At 34.0% G+C, this 18,757-nt stretch overlaps 1 protein-coding gene across 11 annotated transcripts in view; it reads right to left on the bottom strand.

The window, feature by feature from the left end:
* The window catches only part of GALNT13 (polypeptide N-acetylgalactosaminyltransferase 13), a 549,504-nt gene that overhangs the window by 295,543 nt on the left and 235,204 nt on the right, over window positions 1-18,757 (bottom strand). For all 11 annotated transcript variants that reach the window (XM_047721767.1, XM_047721766.1, XM_047721773.1 and 8 more), the window contains one exon: window positions 5,110-5,278. In XM_047721767.1, the coding sequence (XP_047577723.1) occupies window positions 5,110-5,278 (169 nt within the window). The remainder of the gene's footprint in view (window positions 1-5,109; window positions 5,279-18,757) is intronic.

The raw sequence follows: 18,757 nt of genomic DNA, 5'->3' as shown, positions 1-18,757 counted from the left end.
AATTAATAATCAAAACCTTCCCAACAAACAGAAGTCCAGGACCAGATGGTTTCACTGGTAAATTCTACCAAAACTTCAAAAATTTAATACACATCTTTCTCAAACTCTTCCAAAAAAAATTGAAGAGGAATGAATACTTAGAAATTCATTTTACAAGGTCGGCATTACCCTAATACCAAAGCCAGACAAGACCACAAAAAAGAAAATTATAGGCCAACACCCCTGATGTGCATAAATGCAAAAATCTAATCTTCAACAGATATTTGCAAACCCAATTCAATATTAAAAGGACCTTAGATTAAGTGGGATTTATTTCTGGGATGAAAGGATGATTCAACATCTGCAAATCAATAAATGTGATACTTCACATTAATAAAATAAGGGATAAAAATCACATAATCATCTCAATAGATGCAGAAAAGGCATCTGACAAAGTTCAACATCCATTTAAAATAAAAATGCTCTACAAAATGGGTATAGAGAAAATATACTGCAACATACTAAAGCTCATATATGACAAGCCCACAGCTAACATCATACTCATTGGTGAAAAGCTGTTACTCCATTATCAGGAAAATGCCAAGGATTCCCACTCTTACCACTTTTATTCAACATAGCACTGGATGTACTTACCAGAGCAATTTGGAAAGAAGCAGAAGGAGGAGGAGAAGGATGGCAGGGAGAGAAGGAGGAAGAGGAAGAGGAGAAAGAAATGAAAGGCATTCAAATTGGACAGAAAGAAGTAAAACTGTCACTATTTGTAAATTATAAAATTTTATACACAAAAATCCCCAAGACTATCAAAAAAGAGTCTGTTAAAACTAATAAAAAAAACTGTTAGAACTAATAAGCTAGCTAATTCAGTAAAGTTGAATGATACAGAATCAATACACAACTATCTGGTGTGTTTTTATACACTAAACACAAACTATCGGGAAGAGAAATTAAGAAAGCAATCCCATTTACAACTATATCAAAAAGAATAAAATACTTAGGAATAAATTTAATAAATTTAATTTACAGAGGTGAAAGAGCTATATATTAAAAACTATGATAATGATACAAAAATTGAAGACACAAATAAATAGAAAGATATTGAATGCTCATGGATGAGAAGAGTAAGTATTGTTAACATGCCCATATTGCTCAAAGTAATCTACAGATTTAATGCAATTTCTATTCAAAATTGCAAAGGCTTTTTTCACAGAAATAGAACAAACAATCCCAAAACTTGTATGGAACCACAAAAGATCCCAAATAGACAAAGCAATATCTGGAAAGAAGAAATAAGCCGGAGGCACCATGGTCCCTGATTTCAAAGTATATCACAAAGTTTCAGTAACCAAACAGTATGCTATTGGCATAAAAATAGACCCATAGATCAGTGGGACAGAATAGAGAGTCCCCAAATAAACCCATGCATATATGATCAATTAATTTATGAAAAAGAAGGCAAGAATGTACAATGGGGAAAAGACAGTCTCTTAATAAATGGTGTTAGAAAAACTGGACAGACATAAGCAACAGAATAAAATTAGACCATTATCTGACACCATACCCAAAAATTAACTCAAAATGGTTTAAAGACTTGAATGTTAAGACTTGAAACCATAAAACTCCCAGAAGAAAACAGACACACTCCGCTCCTGACATCTATCTTGGTGATGACTTTTTGGATCTGATTCCAAAGTTAAAAACAAGAAAAGCAAAAATAAACAAGTGGGGTTGCATCAAACTAAAAACTCCCTGCACTGCAAAGAAAACCAGAATCAAAATGAAAGGGCCACCTACCAAAAGGAAGGAGATATTTGAAAATCACATATATTATAGGGGTTAAAATCCAAAATATGCAAAAAATTGATACAACTCAGTAACAATAATAACAATGCAATTAAAAAATGGGCAGAAGATCTGTACATTTTTCCAAAGACGATATACAGGTGGCCAATGGGCACATGAAAATATGCTCATTATCACTAAAAAGTCAAGCAATGGAAATCAAAATCTCAATGACATATCACCTCACAACTGTCAGAATGGCTAATATCAAAAAGACAAGAAATTAGTGTTGATAAAAATATAGGGAAAAGACTTTCATATACTGCTGGTGGGAATGTAAACTGGTGCAGCCATTATGGAAAACAGTGTGTAGGTTCCTCAAAATATTAAGGATAGGACTACCATAAGATACAAAAATTCCTCTGCTGGGTATTTATCCCAAAAGACAGAAACACACATTTAAGTCACATATGCACCCTTATGTTCACTGCAACATTATTTACAGTAGTCAAGATGTGGAAATATCCTAAGTTTCCATAGAAGGATAAATGAATAAAGTAGTATATATACACAATGGAATACTCAGCCATAAATATGGATGAAATCTTGCCATTTGCAACAATATGGATGGACCTTGATGGTATTACACTAAGTAAAATAAGTTAGACAGAAAAAGACAAAGACTATATGATTTCACCTACAGATGAAATCTAAAAAACAATAAAATGAATAAACAAAACGGATACAGAGAACAGACTGGTGGTCTCAAGAGGGGAGGATGTTTGGGGGCTGGGAGAATTGGGTGAATGAGGTCAAGAGGTACAAATTTCCAGTTATAAAATAAGTAAGTCATGGAGATATAATGTACAGTATGACTACTACAGTCAAAAATACTGTGTTGCATATTTGATAGGTGCGGAAAGAGTAAATCTTAAAAGGCCTCACCACGAGAAAAAAAAATTTTGTTATTCTGTATGCTGATAGATGTTAACTAGAATTTATTGTGGTGATCATTTCACATTGTATGCAAATGTCAAATCACTATGTTGTACCCTGAAATGAGTATTATCTTATACATCAATTATACCTCAACTTAAAAGAAAGAGATGTGGTGTTTAGAAATTCTTGTAATAAATTGTGTGTGTAATAAATTGTGTAATAAAATGTATGTGTGTAATAAAATGTCAACCTCATACACACACAAAATAAATAGATAAAAACACAGTAAGTATTGCATTTTGTGTAATTTTTATAGTAATCCATTTGAAATCTCCATTTTAAAATGCTGAATTGTTCTATATTTTAAGGCTTAATTACTCAAGTACTTAATTTACTAAGTGATTCTTTTTTTTTTAAGATTTTATTTATTTATTTGAGAGAGAGACAGTGAGAGAGACCATGAGCTAGGAGAAGGTCAGAGGGAGAAGCAGACTCCCCATGGAGCTGGGAGCCTGATGTGGGACTCGATCCCGGAATTCCGGGATCATGACCTGAGCTGAAGGCAGTCGTCCAACCAACTGAGCCACCCAGGCATACCAACTAAGTGATTCTTTTTTTTTTTTTTTAATTTTATTTATTTATTTGTTAGAAAGAGAGAGAGAGAGAGGGAGCGAGCATGAGCACAGGCAGACAGAGTGGTAGGCAGAGGCAGAGGGAGAAGCAGGCTCCCCGCTGAGCAAGGAGCGCGATGTGGGACTCGATCCCAGGACGCTGGGATCATGACCTGAGCCGAAGGCAGCCGCTTAACCAACTGAGCCACCCAGGCGTCCCCGCAACTAAGTGATTCTTAAAAGAAGAAATACATTGGCCACAAATATTTTAAACAATGTTCAGTGAAGATTTTCATTCTTTTTTTGAAGTGATGGGTTCTGTACTAAAATAGTTGTCAGCTTAATTATCCCAGATCTCATATAAAATTTATGTTCTTATAGTTGAAAGTGAAGAATTCTTAAAAATTTGAAATAGTGTTTATGTTTTTCCTGAATAGGCATCGCATTTATCCATTTTATCACAACATGATATATAAAACAAAGTAAGAAATGCATTATTATAATGGTATAAACAGCATCTAAAGTGTTCAAAATTCTTTCAAAGAATATGCTTATTGTATATCTTAAATGTGTCTATGTACAAACATACAAATATGGATAAAACTACCCATAAAATGATATAGGTCTTTGGAATGCACAAATGTAATATTCAATGTTTTAGTCATTTACTAGAGGCCAGAGATGTCCATAATATGTAGTTATTTGTGGTTGGTTTTGGGATTTTTAGGTTTTTTTTTTTTTTTTTTTTTTTTTTTTTTTTTGAGAGAGACATTTCAAAAGCATACGAAGGTATACAAGCCCAGTTACTTAGCTATCAAATAAACCTGACAATCCAGTCCCAGCAATTCAACAAGATTTGTTTACTCTGTTTTGGTCTCATTTATAGTAATTTAGAAAGGAAAAAAATCAGATTTATTTAATATGATGTTAACATCACTATGCTACTAATGTAATATAACCATTATAGGTGGCAGCCATTATTTGCATTAACTGTGATTTTATTCTATATGGAGAAAGTCATTACATGTCTAAAAGAACAACTTCTATTTCCATGGAAGTGGGGTCTGCAGCATATCTGTAAACTTGGAAATTTTCTAAAGTCTTGGGATATATCTTTTCTAAGTGCCAAGAGTCTGCTTTGTAAGAACTATATTACTAGGATGACAATACTGCCACTAAATATTCTGATTTTTATTACACCCATTTAAAACATGTTCAACTATCTAGGCATAGCTTACAGTTAATCATAAACAAGCTGAATTTTTCAACATCATCTTGCATGCAGTATTACTATTTCCCAGTGAATATTTCTTCCATGGCTGATAGCTGAGCATTCTAATTATAAATAGTACCATAAATTGCTGGAATCCATAATAAATAATGTTTAAAGGGTCAAAGAATCATACAGGCAATTGGCCATTTTTACACTGGAAGCAAAGCATATAGTTTTTCAATACAAAGTTTAAGAGCTTTCTAGGCAGGCAAGCATATAACCTATCAAGTAGCATGTTTATTTTGTATTTGGGAAGATAAAGCAAAGCAAAACAAAAAACATCTCATGAAGAGAAACCTGTTAGGCTTGCATATTCTGTGGTGTCTTTGCAAGCGTACTATTTTGCTTTGCCAGGGAAGAAAATAGTTCGTATTTCTTATCATATGATGCACAGTACATCCCCACTATGGCATAGGTATTCAGAACCATAGAGATCCAGAAGTTCTGAGATATTGTGAGATATAGAGACTAGCAATATATAAGATTACAGGACAAATGTAAACTCACCCTTCTAATCTCACATCCGGTAGACTTCTGTTAAGGGCGATCAAGTCACTGGCCATAAGGTTAAACTGATTGATTTTAAACAGCTCTTTCATTTTCTCCTGGTCATCTTTAGGAATCAGCACAGCCTTTCCCATTTCTCCTGGCCCTTCTTGATTTCTTGAAATAACAGCTGTAAGACACACACAAGTACACACACACATACAAACACACAGATAATGAACTGAATAAATAAACTCATATGTTAGATTAGATTTTGAAGTCTATTATCTAGAGACTGGCTTAATAATATAATCATCAAGTCTTTATTGCTTACTTACAAACCATACACTACGCTAATGAAACAACTTATTTTAATTCATTATCTCAATGCTACATGTTGCCTTTTAAGTCTAAACATATTATATGATTTGACTAATCATCTAGACTTGATAATTAAGCAATACCAAGCACCAAAACTTAAAACTTCTCTGTCATATATTTTTTAAGATTTTTTATTTATTATTTGACAGACAGAGATCACAGCAGGCAGAAAGGCAGGCAGGGGGCAGTGGTGGGGAAGCAGACTCCCTGCTAAACTCAATCCCAGGACTCTGGGATCATGACCTGAGCTGAAGTCAGAGGTTTTAAACCACTAAGCCACCCAGGCGTCCCTGTCATATTTTTAATATAAATTAGAGAAGGGATGAACTTGAACACTTAGGCAGACAAAATTGTGCAAAATCGAAGAGAACTTTTGAGAATATACCAAGATAAATTTGTTTTCATTCAATTAAATGTTTTGATATTTCACATACCTACTCCCAGTGCACCTTTATTTATAAAAGAAAGCAAGGTTGATAACCCATCTCAACTGCAATTTGATTCCTCTGTCAAAGCTTTTTAAAAAAAAATAGAAGAACTTTCACAGTGGTGAAATAGAATTTCAAATGTCAAGTTGGATTTGGACACTATATGCTCCATTACTGGAACCTCTCAACAATATTCCGGACTTGACTATTTATTAAGAAAACTCAGGATTCCATACACAGGTCATTTCCCTGCAAGTTATCACTACACTAATATCCCCTCTTGCTCCAAAATACCTTTCAATGTGTGTGTGTGTGTGTGTGTGTGTGTGTGTGTATGTGTGCACGCACACGCGTGCATATGTGAATGTGAATGTTAATATATCATTTTTTAAAAATTCCAGTCAATCTTAATGGATCCTTAATTTACTCTTCATAATGATGCTAAATTAAGTTAAAATGAAAGGATGTTGTCTGGTCTTGACTCTTTCAATGTGTTGCTATTTTATTCCCCAACACATTAATCTTACTGAAATTAGCTTCCCACATAGGGGCAAATATTTGGAGCCAGATTACCTTAAAAATTGTAAAATTTATAAAGTATATAAAGACTGTGAAAATAATTTGTGAAATATTTCATAAGAATACAAATTCCAAAATAATAGAATAGGTTCAAAACTAGAACATAATAAGAAAACTTTTGTCTGCCTTGATATTTATAGTTAGAGAACATCTAGCCTGATATTACTAATACTAATAAATAATGGGATCATTCAGTTGATTACTCTTTTTGGAATGGCATGAGCCAGACTATAAAAGAGAATAAGCATCTCTAAGGACCTTCAGATATGAGTATGAGATATGAGAAGACGATAACAAGCCCAGAAATCCTCTGATATACAGAAAAATACTAAGAATTGGGAAAATTTTAAATGAAAAAATTGTATGTATCCAACCCCAAATTATTTAAAAAGCGGTCATCTAAAGAGTTTATAAAGAGCCTCATTCACTTCATGAAGCAAAAATAGAAATGATGGCAGAAATTTTATGAAAAAGCACATTTTAGTCAATTTAAGAAATAAAATTCTAACAGCAATATTTTACTTTGGGAGTTAATATGTTTATTATCCCCCAAATCAGATGAAGTTGATGGAGTTGGCTTTCACTGACTTTGTGCTCCTGGTGAGATGCTGGACTTGGATAAATACTAAGTTTCCTTCCATTTCTAGGGTTTCTTTTTTAAGTATTGATTCCATAAAAAGGCTTAAAAATGAATCTCTGTAGTTCCCTCTCATTTTTAAGTAAAATACATATCAGGCTACATGATACTTAATTACCACTGATACTTTATGTGTGTGTACGTATATCCTATTTCTGGGGCATTAAGGTTATAGACCAGAATATGTAATCTATGTTTATGGATATAGATATGGCCAGATTATATATTCTGGTCTGGAACCAGCATACATATGTATAGATAGATAATGCCAGAAAAATAGGATTAATTTTTTGTGATAAAAATTTTTTGACTTCTGGATACATAAAGAATGATTTTAAAAAACATAAAATAGGGGCGCCTGGGTGGCTCAGTGGGTTAAGCCGCTGCCTTCGGCTCAGGTCATGATCTCAGGGTCCTGGGATCGAGTCCCACATCGGGCTCTCTGCTCGGCAAGAAGCCTGCTTCCCTCTCTCTCTCTCTCTCTGCCTGCCTCTCTGTCTACTTGTGATCTCTCTCTCTGTCAAATAAATAAATAAAAAATCTTTAAAAAAAAAAAAAAATAAAAAATAAAAAACATAAAATATTTCAAAAAATACAGAAAAAATAAAAGTGGCTCATTATTCTACTTCCCAGAGAGAATCGCTATTAATATATTGGTTAATATATTGGTTATATATTGGTTAATATTCTTTTCCTCCTTCTCTCTGTTTATATATACTAGTAAAAATATATTACTCTGTCTTTTCATACACATGGAGTAATACCATTAATACTAAAACTTGTTTTTTTTTCAAAGTATTTCTTGCCTCTACTTCCATGTAGATTGATCTTACTCTTTTTAGTGACTCTGTTGTATTCTAGTCAATGAACCTAAGTTTATTTAGCTGATATCCTAGATGATGGATAATGGGGTTGTTTTCAGATCTTTGCTATACTAAACCATGCTGCATAATATTTATAACAATGTAATCTTCACTACAAAGAGTAATAAAGTATTTACAAGGTGCCAAATACTTTGTTACACACTTTATAGACACAATTTCATTTAATTATCAAAGTATAGTGGTATCTAAACATCTAAACATGGTATGTAACTTGCCCAAGCTCATATACTTCGAAAGTGATGAAGCAGTGATTACAACTCAGGTCTGTCTGATTCTAGAACTAAAGCTCAACATTCCCTCAGAAAATACTTTTGTAAATAAATTTTTATGTTAGTGCATGCATGGTACATTTATCAACACAAAATTGCTGAGCCAAAGGTTATGCGATATTTGAACTTAAATATGGATTTTCAAATTGGCCACCAAAAAGTTGAACCAATCAGCACTCCCTATTGCAGAAAATCAACACTACTTTCTCCATATTCTTGCCAGTATTGCGTAGTATCATCTTTCCCCCCCAATATGATAGGCAAAATAATCACATCTTAGTGCTGTTTCAATTTTCATTTTTTCAACAATTCACTGTTTTGGTAATAAAATGTATATCTTTAAATAACATTGTTGTCATCAGCTATTGCTTTATAACTATATACCTATCCTTTCTGGTTTGGGGAAATTGGAGAAACGGCATTTAACATTCTCAAGAAAGTGGTTTTTTTTTTTTTCCTTTTTTCAGTTAGAACTTGTTCGTTTTCTCTATTGTTATATGTATCTAAACTCCTTGTTTTGTTTATATCCTTAATGCCTTTGGAATTCCTTTCTGTGTTGAACACAACCAGGTGCCATGCTACCAGCACATTCCCATCAGTCCATTCAACCATCAGCCAAGGTCACAGGACTTGGCAGGATAACTGACAAGAGAAGAATGGGAATATACCATTTACTTTTTCTTGTAAAAATGATGGCAGTTATGGGAAGAGGGAAGAAAGATGTTTTTTTTTAAGTAACATGATAAAAATAAATACATATACACATACATACATACATACATACATACATGCTATTTTTAAAAGAGAGCAGAGAGCTCAAGGGAAAAACTAAGAAAACAGCATTAAAAGAACAGCTGTTCAAAATGATTTACTTCAATAAAATTTTTAAAAATTCTTCAGAAAATAAAGTGATTGAAGAATTGGAGGTTAAGAAATTTAGAAATTAAGAAAGCAATTCACCATTTACAGTTTTTTCAAAAGTCCCTCTGTATACTCCAACAAAAGCATATCACATTCCAGAAAAATGCACCAGAGTCAACATCTAGGAACCAGACAGGGTTAACATTTTATTCTATGTGGAAAAGACAGGGCACTCAGCTACATCTTAGGGCATGAAGATCAAGTTGCACACAAAAGTATTTGGTTTCTGCAATATGTTCAAAGATGCAGCCATTTGCTTTGCTTAGCATTCTGAGGATGACATGTCAGTGTTAGTAACAACAAATGTGATCATGTTATAGAATTATCATCAATAAAAACAAAATTGCCATAAACAGTATCCTTACACTTAGAACCAGTTAGCAAGCACCGGTTATCATTCTTAATTATTCTCCTTTTCTTAGTGGAGAATAGATAAAAATTTAATGTCTATCAGGTTAAGTTCTCGTTCCTAAAGTTAAATATTTTTTTTCTATAATAGCCGTTAACGAATGCATATTTGACATTTTATAAATTTTTTTTTCTTTTGCATGAGCAGACCTATTGGTGTTTTCACCTTGTTCAAGCAAAAATGGAAAAGAACGCTAGGTAATTACACCATAGAACTACTTTTTTCTTTTTCTGGGTCTTTTCTGGAAGAATTCATCTTGTTAGAAAATACGCACTACAATGTATTTTTTTCTTCAGTTATATAAATAGGAAATGGGAAAGATTAAATGATTGGATATGTGGCTTATCTCTGATTTGCATTTTGTTTAAAAGCAACTCCTATTTTTTTTTCTAACCTATTGATTTCTCCCCTCTACATAGCTAAAAACAAACGAACAAACAAAAAAAAAAAAAAAAAGAAAAGGAAAAAAGAAAGAAAAAAAAGAAAAGAAGAGGGTAAAGGAAAGAAAAAAAAAAAGAAAGAAAAAGACCTCCTACATCCAACAATATGTTCCCCCACAGCCAAACTTAAAAAAAAAAAAAAATCATTGAAGTATTGATTCATCTTTTCTCCTCTAATACAAATGTAAATACAAAAGGCAACAAATGTAATACAAAAGGCAAATGTAATACAAAAGGCAACAAAATCTATATTATGATTCAATTATTATTAATTTGAACAGGAATGGAAATGTCCCAATTCAAAAGCTAGTTTGAACTGCAAAAATCATATGCTGTGCTCTGTTATTTTCTTTCTAATTATATGATGAAATCATTAAAAAATAGTAACTTCACTCAAAATGACATTGTAAAGCTTGTAGAAATATGAAAGCAGAATCATTATATATATATATGTGTGTATGTATATACATATTTATTTCATTTTTTAACACAGTACATACTGCAAAGATTTTAAGGAGATTTCACTTTAATCTTAGAATTTCTACTGATTAAAAGGATAACTACCAAAATATAAAAATATAACTACAAGCCAACCAACCAATTAATCTACCAAAGGAACACTATGTATTAATTTCATTATTGGTTATGTAGGTTGCATTATGATCATTTTTTTTCAATTGCAGAAATGTCCCAAGAGCAATGAGCATTATTTATTTGAAAAAAGAGAGATAAAACAATCTATATGTAGAAAAAAAAAACCTGAGTAAGAAAATTTCAAGTTTATTTTCTTTTATTTCATATATATACACATACTTTTTAAAAAATTTATTTATTTCAGAGAGAGACAGAGAGAGAGCATGAATGGGGGAAGAGTAGAGAAAGAGGGAAATTGAGAATCCCAAGCAGACTCCATGCTAAGCGGAGAGCCCATCGCTGAGTTCAATCCCAGGAGCCCGCGATCATGACCTGAGACAAAATCAAGAGCTGGACACTTAACTGACTAAGCCACCCAGGTGCCCATTAAGTTGATTTTAAAGTAATAACTTTATTCAGTTAAAGAGCACAATAATATATAATGTATGTTGGTAAAAGCATAATTTTGAACCAAAACCTAATGGTATTCCAGGTGCCATGCCCTCCAGGAAATTACTTCAAATTGTATTTCCATTCTCAAATTTACTCAATTGTTAATTCCTATATATTTGCCTTTAAAAGTGTTCTTTTTGGTAACACTACAGCTTTTCTCTCACTTGTATCACCTCTGATTTGTCAACTGTAATAAATTTAAAACCCTGACTTTCAACCTCTCTCATCTTTGAATATTCATACTCCATTGCTAATAAATCAATTTCATTAAGACAGTGCTTTTTATCTTGCCAATCATAAATGTGTTCGTGGTGCACTCAGAGATGAGGAAATCAAACTATCACTGGGATACACTTTCACCATCCAGACCATTTTGTCTCCCTTCAGGATTCCCTAGACCATGCTCTTTTGCCAATCTAAAGACCCTGAATTTGTCAAAGGTAATACTTGTTTAGGAACAAGGAAATTTATATTCACTTACTTAGGCCCCTTTCTGTTAGAAACAGTAACAGACTTCAAATATAAATATTACAGAACTGATATTACAACATATAGCTTAATATATATTAAACAATCAAAATGAATCTAATGCATAAACATGAATTCACTTACTATCTCTTTGAAAAATATATACAACTTTTATAAATCTAACACATCTGGCAATAACATTTTTTGTCATTTTTTATCCTAGCCATATGTGGTGTTCTGATTTTTGTCTATTACCTTTCATTAACTAGATTTTTATGTGGCAAAAATGTTGTAAATAGCATTAGCTACTGTTTCCCAGGAGGGCCTCACAGTAGGTATTAATAAGGTGGTATTTTTACCAGCTAGCTAAATGAGAGATCATATGCAGAAGGAAGGGGACACTAATTGCCAAACTTTCATTTCTTTTTAAATAAAAAGTACATTATTTTTACGACAAAAATAATACTCATTTAAAAGAAAAGAAGAAAGAAAGATGGTAGAGATAGACAAAGAGGAGAGACAGAGGCAGGGGTAGGCAGGCACTATGAAAAGGAAAGTGAATAATGAAATGACTGCATGGATGATTAACTTTGATCTCTGGAGAAACACACTTATGTATTTAAAATAGGATCATTCATATATACCGAATTTTATCATTTCATTTAGCATGATCATTATGATTAATGCTTACTTTTAGCATTTAAAAAGCAATTGTGGGAATCCTATATATATATATATATATATATATATATATATATATATATGAATCATACCTACTTTCTATTGTCTGCAAAGTATGCCATAGCTTGGCTATACTATGATTTATTTAATCAATCTGTTTTCACTAAACATTTATATTGTTTCAAAAATTCCTATTATAAATCATGATTCAATTAATATACTTCATTGTGAATCAATTCTTACAAATTTGTCTGAAAATTTGTTTTGAAAAAGTGGTAGAAATTTAATGAAGAAATTATATATTTATCATGCTATATAGGAATTATTCTTTTATTATCTCTGACTTTCCATATATCCCTTTGGCTAGGAAGTATCTTCTATTTCTGATGACCAAAACAGTCCCTGTTCACCAATTTCAACTTTAAGGAAAGGTAATTGTTCTATCCTCCATGATTTTATAGCTCTTTAACTTCACTCCATTATCCTTTTATGATATTAAATTATCACTACCTGTTCACATGTTATGGCAGAGTCTAACTATTGAACCCATTTTCTCTCCTACCTAAATACACAGCCATACAACATGCCCCAGCCTCCCCTGTAGTTAAATGTGTTTTGTAACTGAGGACAGAAATGATATAAGACAAACCCAGGCCTAGTGATTCTTCATCCTCTTTCCCTCAATACAGCAATTCTGGAAGCCATGTGGAAAGCAGCAATGGTGGGATGGAGGGGCACCTGGGTGTTCTCAGCTGGTTAAGTGCCCAACTCTGAATTTCAGCTAAGGTCATGATCTCAGGGTTGTGAGATCAAGCCCTGCCTCAGACTCCACGCTTGGTGTGGAGCTTCCTTAAGATTCTCTCTCTCCCTATGCCCCTCCCCACCTAAATAAAAAAGAGAGAGAGAGAGAGAGAGAGAGAGAGAGAGAGAAAGAAAACAGTGCCAAAACAAAAAGATAGTAACATGGGTGTATGAATCACTACTTGGAGGAGAGCCACTAACTGATAAGATATATAGATATATAGTATAATTTACATAAAAGAAAAACAACTCTATTTTGCTAAACTGTTGGGATTTTGGACCTATTCTACCCGGTAGTGTTATTTTTACTATTCTACCCGATAGTGAAAGTACGTTTGCACCACGTACTTTCCCCCTTTAGTCTATGAAGACTCACCAATGCATTCTGCCTCAACCCGGTGCCTGAAACTGTTCATTCAGTCAGTGAACAAGTTGAAAAAGATAAAAGAAAATTTTCAGACAATGTAGTTCTGTGGAAAAACTGAGGAACAGAGAAGTTAAAATAGAAGTTTTCTGCATCTCGGAGATGCGTAAAATTATCCATGTGGTATTTAAAAAAATGAAAAATCTCTAGTTTATTAACTAGAATTTTTAAATAAAAACTTTAAAAAAATATTATTTTGTATACTTGAAATTTGCTAAGAGAGTAGGTCACCAATGTTCTCACCATAAGAAAGAAAAAAAAATTATGTGAGGTGATAGGTATGCTAATTAGTTTCAAAAACATACAAAATATGTTTTTGTAATCATTACAAAAAATATACGTATATCAAAAACCACACTGTACATCATAAATCTATAAAATTTTTGTCAATTATACCTCAATAAAGCTGGAAAAAAATGAATGAATGAATAAATGAATAAATGAATGAATGAATATTATATGCCAATGCACATAAGTACTACAGTGGATGCCCATTACACATTTTCTATAATGTTCCATACAAGAAAATGAAACACAGCTTATAAACTATGACTCAAGAATCCTTTTTAAAAAATGTATTCTAAGGAAGGAGAGATATATGTCCAAAGTTACACCTACATCGATGATTAAAGTAGTATTTGCAGGTAAAAATAAATGTATATTCTCTCTCTGTAAATATGCATATATACACATAGTACATAATATAAACTGTGTTGGATACAATGAAAACTCTGTAGTAATTACAAATTTCCTGCACAAAAGTATGTAATGATATGGAAGATGTTCATTTTATAATCAAATGAGAAAAAGGATCATGAATAATGTTACCAAAATAAGCTCATTTCTATAAAAAATTAAGTTCCATGATGTATATGTACATGTCTCCAGTGAAGGCTAGCAGTGGTTCCTTTCATTCGAGGAGATTTTACATGCTTCCCTTAGCATTATCTGTATTTTCTAAATCAGTTCATCACCTCATAAGGTGATTTCAGCCACGTATTGACCAGAAACCTGGCTTTAGTCAAGAAAGACACAACTTGTGACAGTGACAGGTACAAAGTAAAGGCAGTAGATGCTAGGGGCACGAAAACAAAGAGATGGGTGTTGGGTGGAGTTCCTGAAGGAAGGAAAGCCTCTCAGTGAACGTAAGATGAAAAGCAGGTAGATCACCCACAGGAATTAATGTTTTTTCCAGCAGGAAAGTTCTTCCCAGGAGCTTCAGAACAATTTACAGCTAAGGAAGAAAACACTTAGCACCTGAGCAAGAACAAGTAGCAAAATTCTTCATTTCTTTATAGGACAAAGCAAATTCTTGTATTAGCATAAAATGTTTTACTTTTTTCTCCCCACAATCACCCTTACAGAAGATTCTACACATTTATTAAGCCAGTGCTATTCTTACATACTCTAAGAGGTTGTTTGGCACATGTTACAGTCATAAATGTTTCCTGGAAACAACTGGCCCAGCATTTCAAGTGTTCACCGAGGTAATAAAATAATGCTGAAATATGAAGTTATTCCCTTCTACATTAAGAATGAGCTTCCTCATTAAAAGTATTTAAAAGGCCCTCATCTTGCAATGGCTCTAGTAATAGCCTTAGTTTGAGCTTTAAGTAGGAAATCCCATTCCCCTACACTGCCAAAAAAAAAAAAAAAAAAAAAAAGAAAAGAAAAGAAAAGAGGGAAGGCAAGGCAAAGGCCAAGGGCAAGGCAAGAAAAAAAGAATTCTTTGTCAACAAAGGCACCAATTTGGGCTGTCAGCTGCTTTGGGGAGCCCTTTGTAAAGGCACATTTCAAATAGAACAATAGTCATTATATTTATTTTATTTTAGGATTTTATTTATTTGAGAGAGAGAGAGGTCACACGAGTGGGGGCGGGGTGCAGAGAAAGGAGGAGAGAGAGAAGTAGTCTCTCCGTTTAGTACAGGTTCGCAGAGGGCTCATGACCTGAGATCATGACCTGAGCCGAAGTCAGAAGCTTAACCAACTGAGTCACCCAGGAACCCAACAATTTTTAGAAGAAGCCTCTTACACAGCCCAACATTCAGTATACATTGTTCCTAAGATACACAAAGATAAACTCTTGACTTTTATATATCATCACACATGATTCCTCAAGTTTGCAAAAACATACCCACTTCACCCACCCCCTTATCCCACACCCAGCATAAAGGGAAAGATAGCGTGAGGTAAGGATCTACACTAATCTTTGAGCAGAAGCTGACAGGCTGGGCCCCTGGTAAGGAGGAATTTAGAAGAACCCAACTAGAAAATTGACAAGAAGTTCTGATGAAGTATCTGAGTGGTCCCCTTAAAAAGAGCATAAAATACGCATATTTGTGTCCCATTTGATCTTCCAAAGAAGGCTTCCGCTGCAGAGGACCTCTCAATAATAAGATGTACAACATTATCTGTCCTATAGTTGTTAGTCTCTCTTTTCAGTAAAATCAAGTGTTTGCTCAATGGGAAAGATACTAGTAGGCCAGGATAACACAAGGAAAGACTATGCCTAGGTTTGACAACATGAACTTCTCACCATAGTTGACACGGCTATGGCCAACCAGCTTGCCGATAGCAGAAGACAACACAAAGCCATTGATAGGCCACATTCTTGAGTAACTGGTATGAGGTTGATTCTATTGGACTCCTTTTATCTCTATGGGGAAATGTTTTCTTGCAGGAAGAAACGTATTTGGAAACTGTCTTCTCTGGTCACAATTCTGTCAGCACTGCAACTTGCAGGTTTGCAAAATCCTTATTTTCTTTGGATTCTGACATAATCTTACCTCAGACAAGGGGAAGTAATTTGTAACAAAAGAAATGTGTCCAACTTTTGTATAAACATGGATGGGACTGGAAGAGATTATGCTGAGTGAAGTAAATCAAGCAGAGAGAGCCAATTATCATATGGTTTTGCTTATTTGTGGAGAATAAGGAATAACACACAGGACATGGAAAGATGGAGAGGAGAAGGGAGTTGGAGGAAATTGGAGGGGGAGACAAACCCTGAGAGACTGTGGACTCTAAGGAACTGACTGAGGGTTTTGGAGGGAAGCGGGTATGGGAGGTGGGGTGAACCTGGTGGTGGGTAATGTGGAGGGCACGTACTGCATGGATCACTGGGTGTGGTGCATAAACAATGAATTCTGGAATGCTGAAAAGAAATTTAAAAAATAAATAAAAAAAAAAAAAAAAGAAAAAGAAATGTGTCCATGGGCTCACCCAAAAAAATCCACCTGTCTCAATATCTAGAAGCAGTAGACTTGATAGAATGGAATAATATGCTAAAGGCTGCTATAGGGTCTTTTGGGGGATGCAATCTTGTGGACTTAGAATGATGTTCTAATGAATGTTACAGACCTTACACCAATATCCAATGCTTGATTCATCTCTCCTGTAGACAGAATGCGCATGTCCAGAAACTGAGACTGGCTTCTTCCAGCAAATAGGTAGAAGTGCACTAGTTTCCACAGAAGAAATGCTTCCACTAGACAACACAATCTCTGTCAAATTGGAAACCGAGTATGCCCTCTGGCCACATTAAACTGAAGCCAGTAAACTCACTGGCAGAGAAAAGGACTACAATAATGGTAGAGGTGACTATAAAAGGCCAGGTAACTGAATAATGAATTGATCTAATCAAGGCAGAAGCAATCAAAGGCTCATATCACAGGATCATAAAACCAGGTAAAGAATACTACAGCCCACTCACTGACAGAACTTAGAATACACACTGAATGGATGTAGCTGAAAGGACATGTAATTGTCATTTAAGGTCTCATGGGAAGTTACATAAGTCATGGGACAATGGCAGCTATATTTTATGTTAATTAAGAATTTCTTTCCCCATCTTTTTTCTATATTATCCCATAGAAGGAATACTGAAGTCTGCTAATATTTTAGGTTTTATTTGGGAATATTACTAACCTGACAATAATTCATTAGGCTATGGTAGATAATGGGATTCATGTATCCCTTGTATTGAGACACATTATTTTTTCTCTGGAAAAGAAAAGATGCTGAGAATAAAGAAGAGTAGAATGCAGAAAATTTTCAATTTGTACCTGAAGATCCACACTCCAATCTTTCTCAAACTATGCCCAAGGAGGCTGGCCTGTATGGACTACATTTGTGCACTTCTTTGGCATCAGACTGGATCTGGCCAAGAGGAGAAATCAGTAGTAAGAGTTTGGAGAGTGGCAAAAACATAAAGTCAAGGTATCTATTTTCTTGGTTCTTCCTTGGGTAGTGGCCCTCCCCTGTCCCGAGACCACAGTCTCTTTCAGGTGACCCTCTGCAAAAAGCCATTTTTTAAGAGTTCGTATAATTGCCTCCTCCCCTTCCATTTAAGGTCTAGGAGTCATGATGACTTAATCCCTGATTACTAGCCCAATGCACAACCAACCATTCCTTTCGCACTAACTAAACTCTGTTGAGGGCTGTGTGAATTCCTGTGTGAATACTTCTTGTATTATACTTTCCTTGGCTACTTGCATGAAGTATGCCATCTCTTTCCTGCTGAAAAAAAATTTTTAGGAAGGTATGTGAGATCTATGGTGGATACTCCACTTCATGATAAAGTTCAGAGTTAAATGACTCTAACAAGCACTTAACCCATCATTTTTTCTGTATTCAATTCTACTTTTCAATTTAACTGTCTAATATGATTTCCTAAAAGTCAACATTTTGGGGGGTCATATTCTTCAACCAATTAACAAAATATATGACTACATATCTGTAATGTATTATGATTATTTGTTGATGATTAATAGTGGTATTACAGCAAACAAAAAAAATAGAAAATTTGAAGTAGTATAAAAAAACATTTTCTTTTTCCACCCCAATAGAGTATCTTATGCATCCTTGTGGTGCATATGGTACATTCTGGAAATCACTGTCAATAAATCAATCATAACATGCATTTCTTCTTGTCTCAAGACATTTTGCCATCAAAAATAGTTGTTTGTTGACATTGCTGGTTGGTTGGCTGTTATACCCATACTATTTCATTTCTGTATTCACCTCTTGATGCTGAGCATGAGTTTGACCTTCTTACTGATTATCCTTAATGGCATAACATCAAAAAAAGAGAAAGTTAATGGACAGGACTTCTTGGGCAAAAACATGGACCAGGTTCAAGTAGCAGGTCTGCTTTGTTCCCTTTTGTGATAACAACATTGCCACATTTCATGGAGTAAAATATGTTAAGGTATTGTATATATGTGTATATTCTGATGTGGTGTGGTAAAGTGGGCTTGGGC

This window comes from Lutra lutra, chromosome 3 (genome assembly GCF_902655055.1).
Source record: "Lutra lutra chromosome 3, mLutLut1.2, whole genome shotgun sequence".
Classification (NCBI taxonomy): Eukaryota; Metazoa; Chordata; class Mammalia; order Carnivora; family Mustelidae; genus Lutra; species Lutra lutra.
This window is presented reverse-complemented; position numbering and strand designations above follow the sequence as displayed.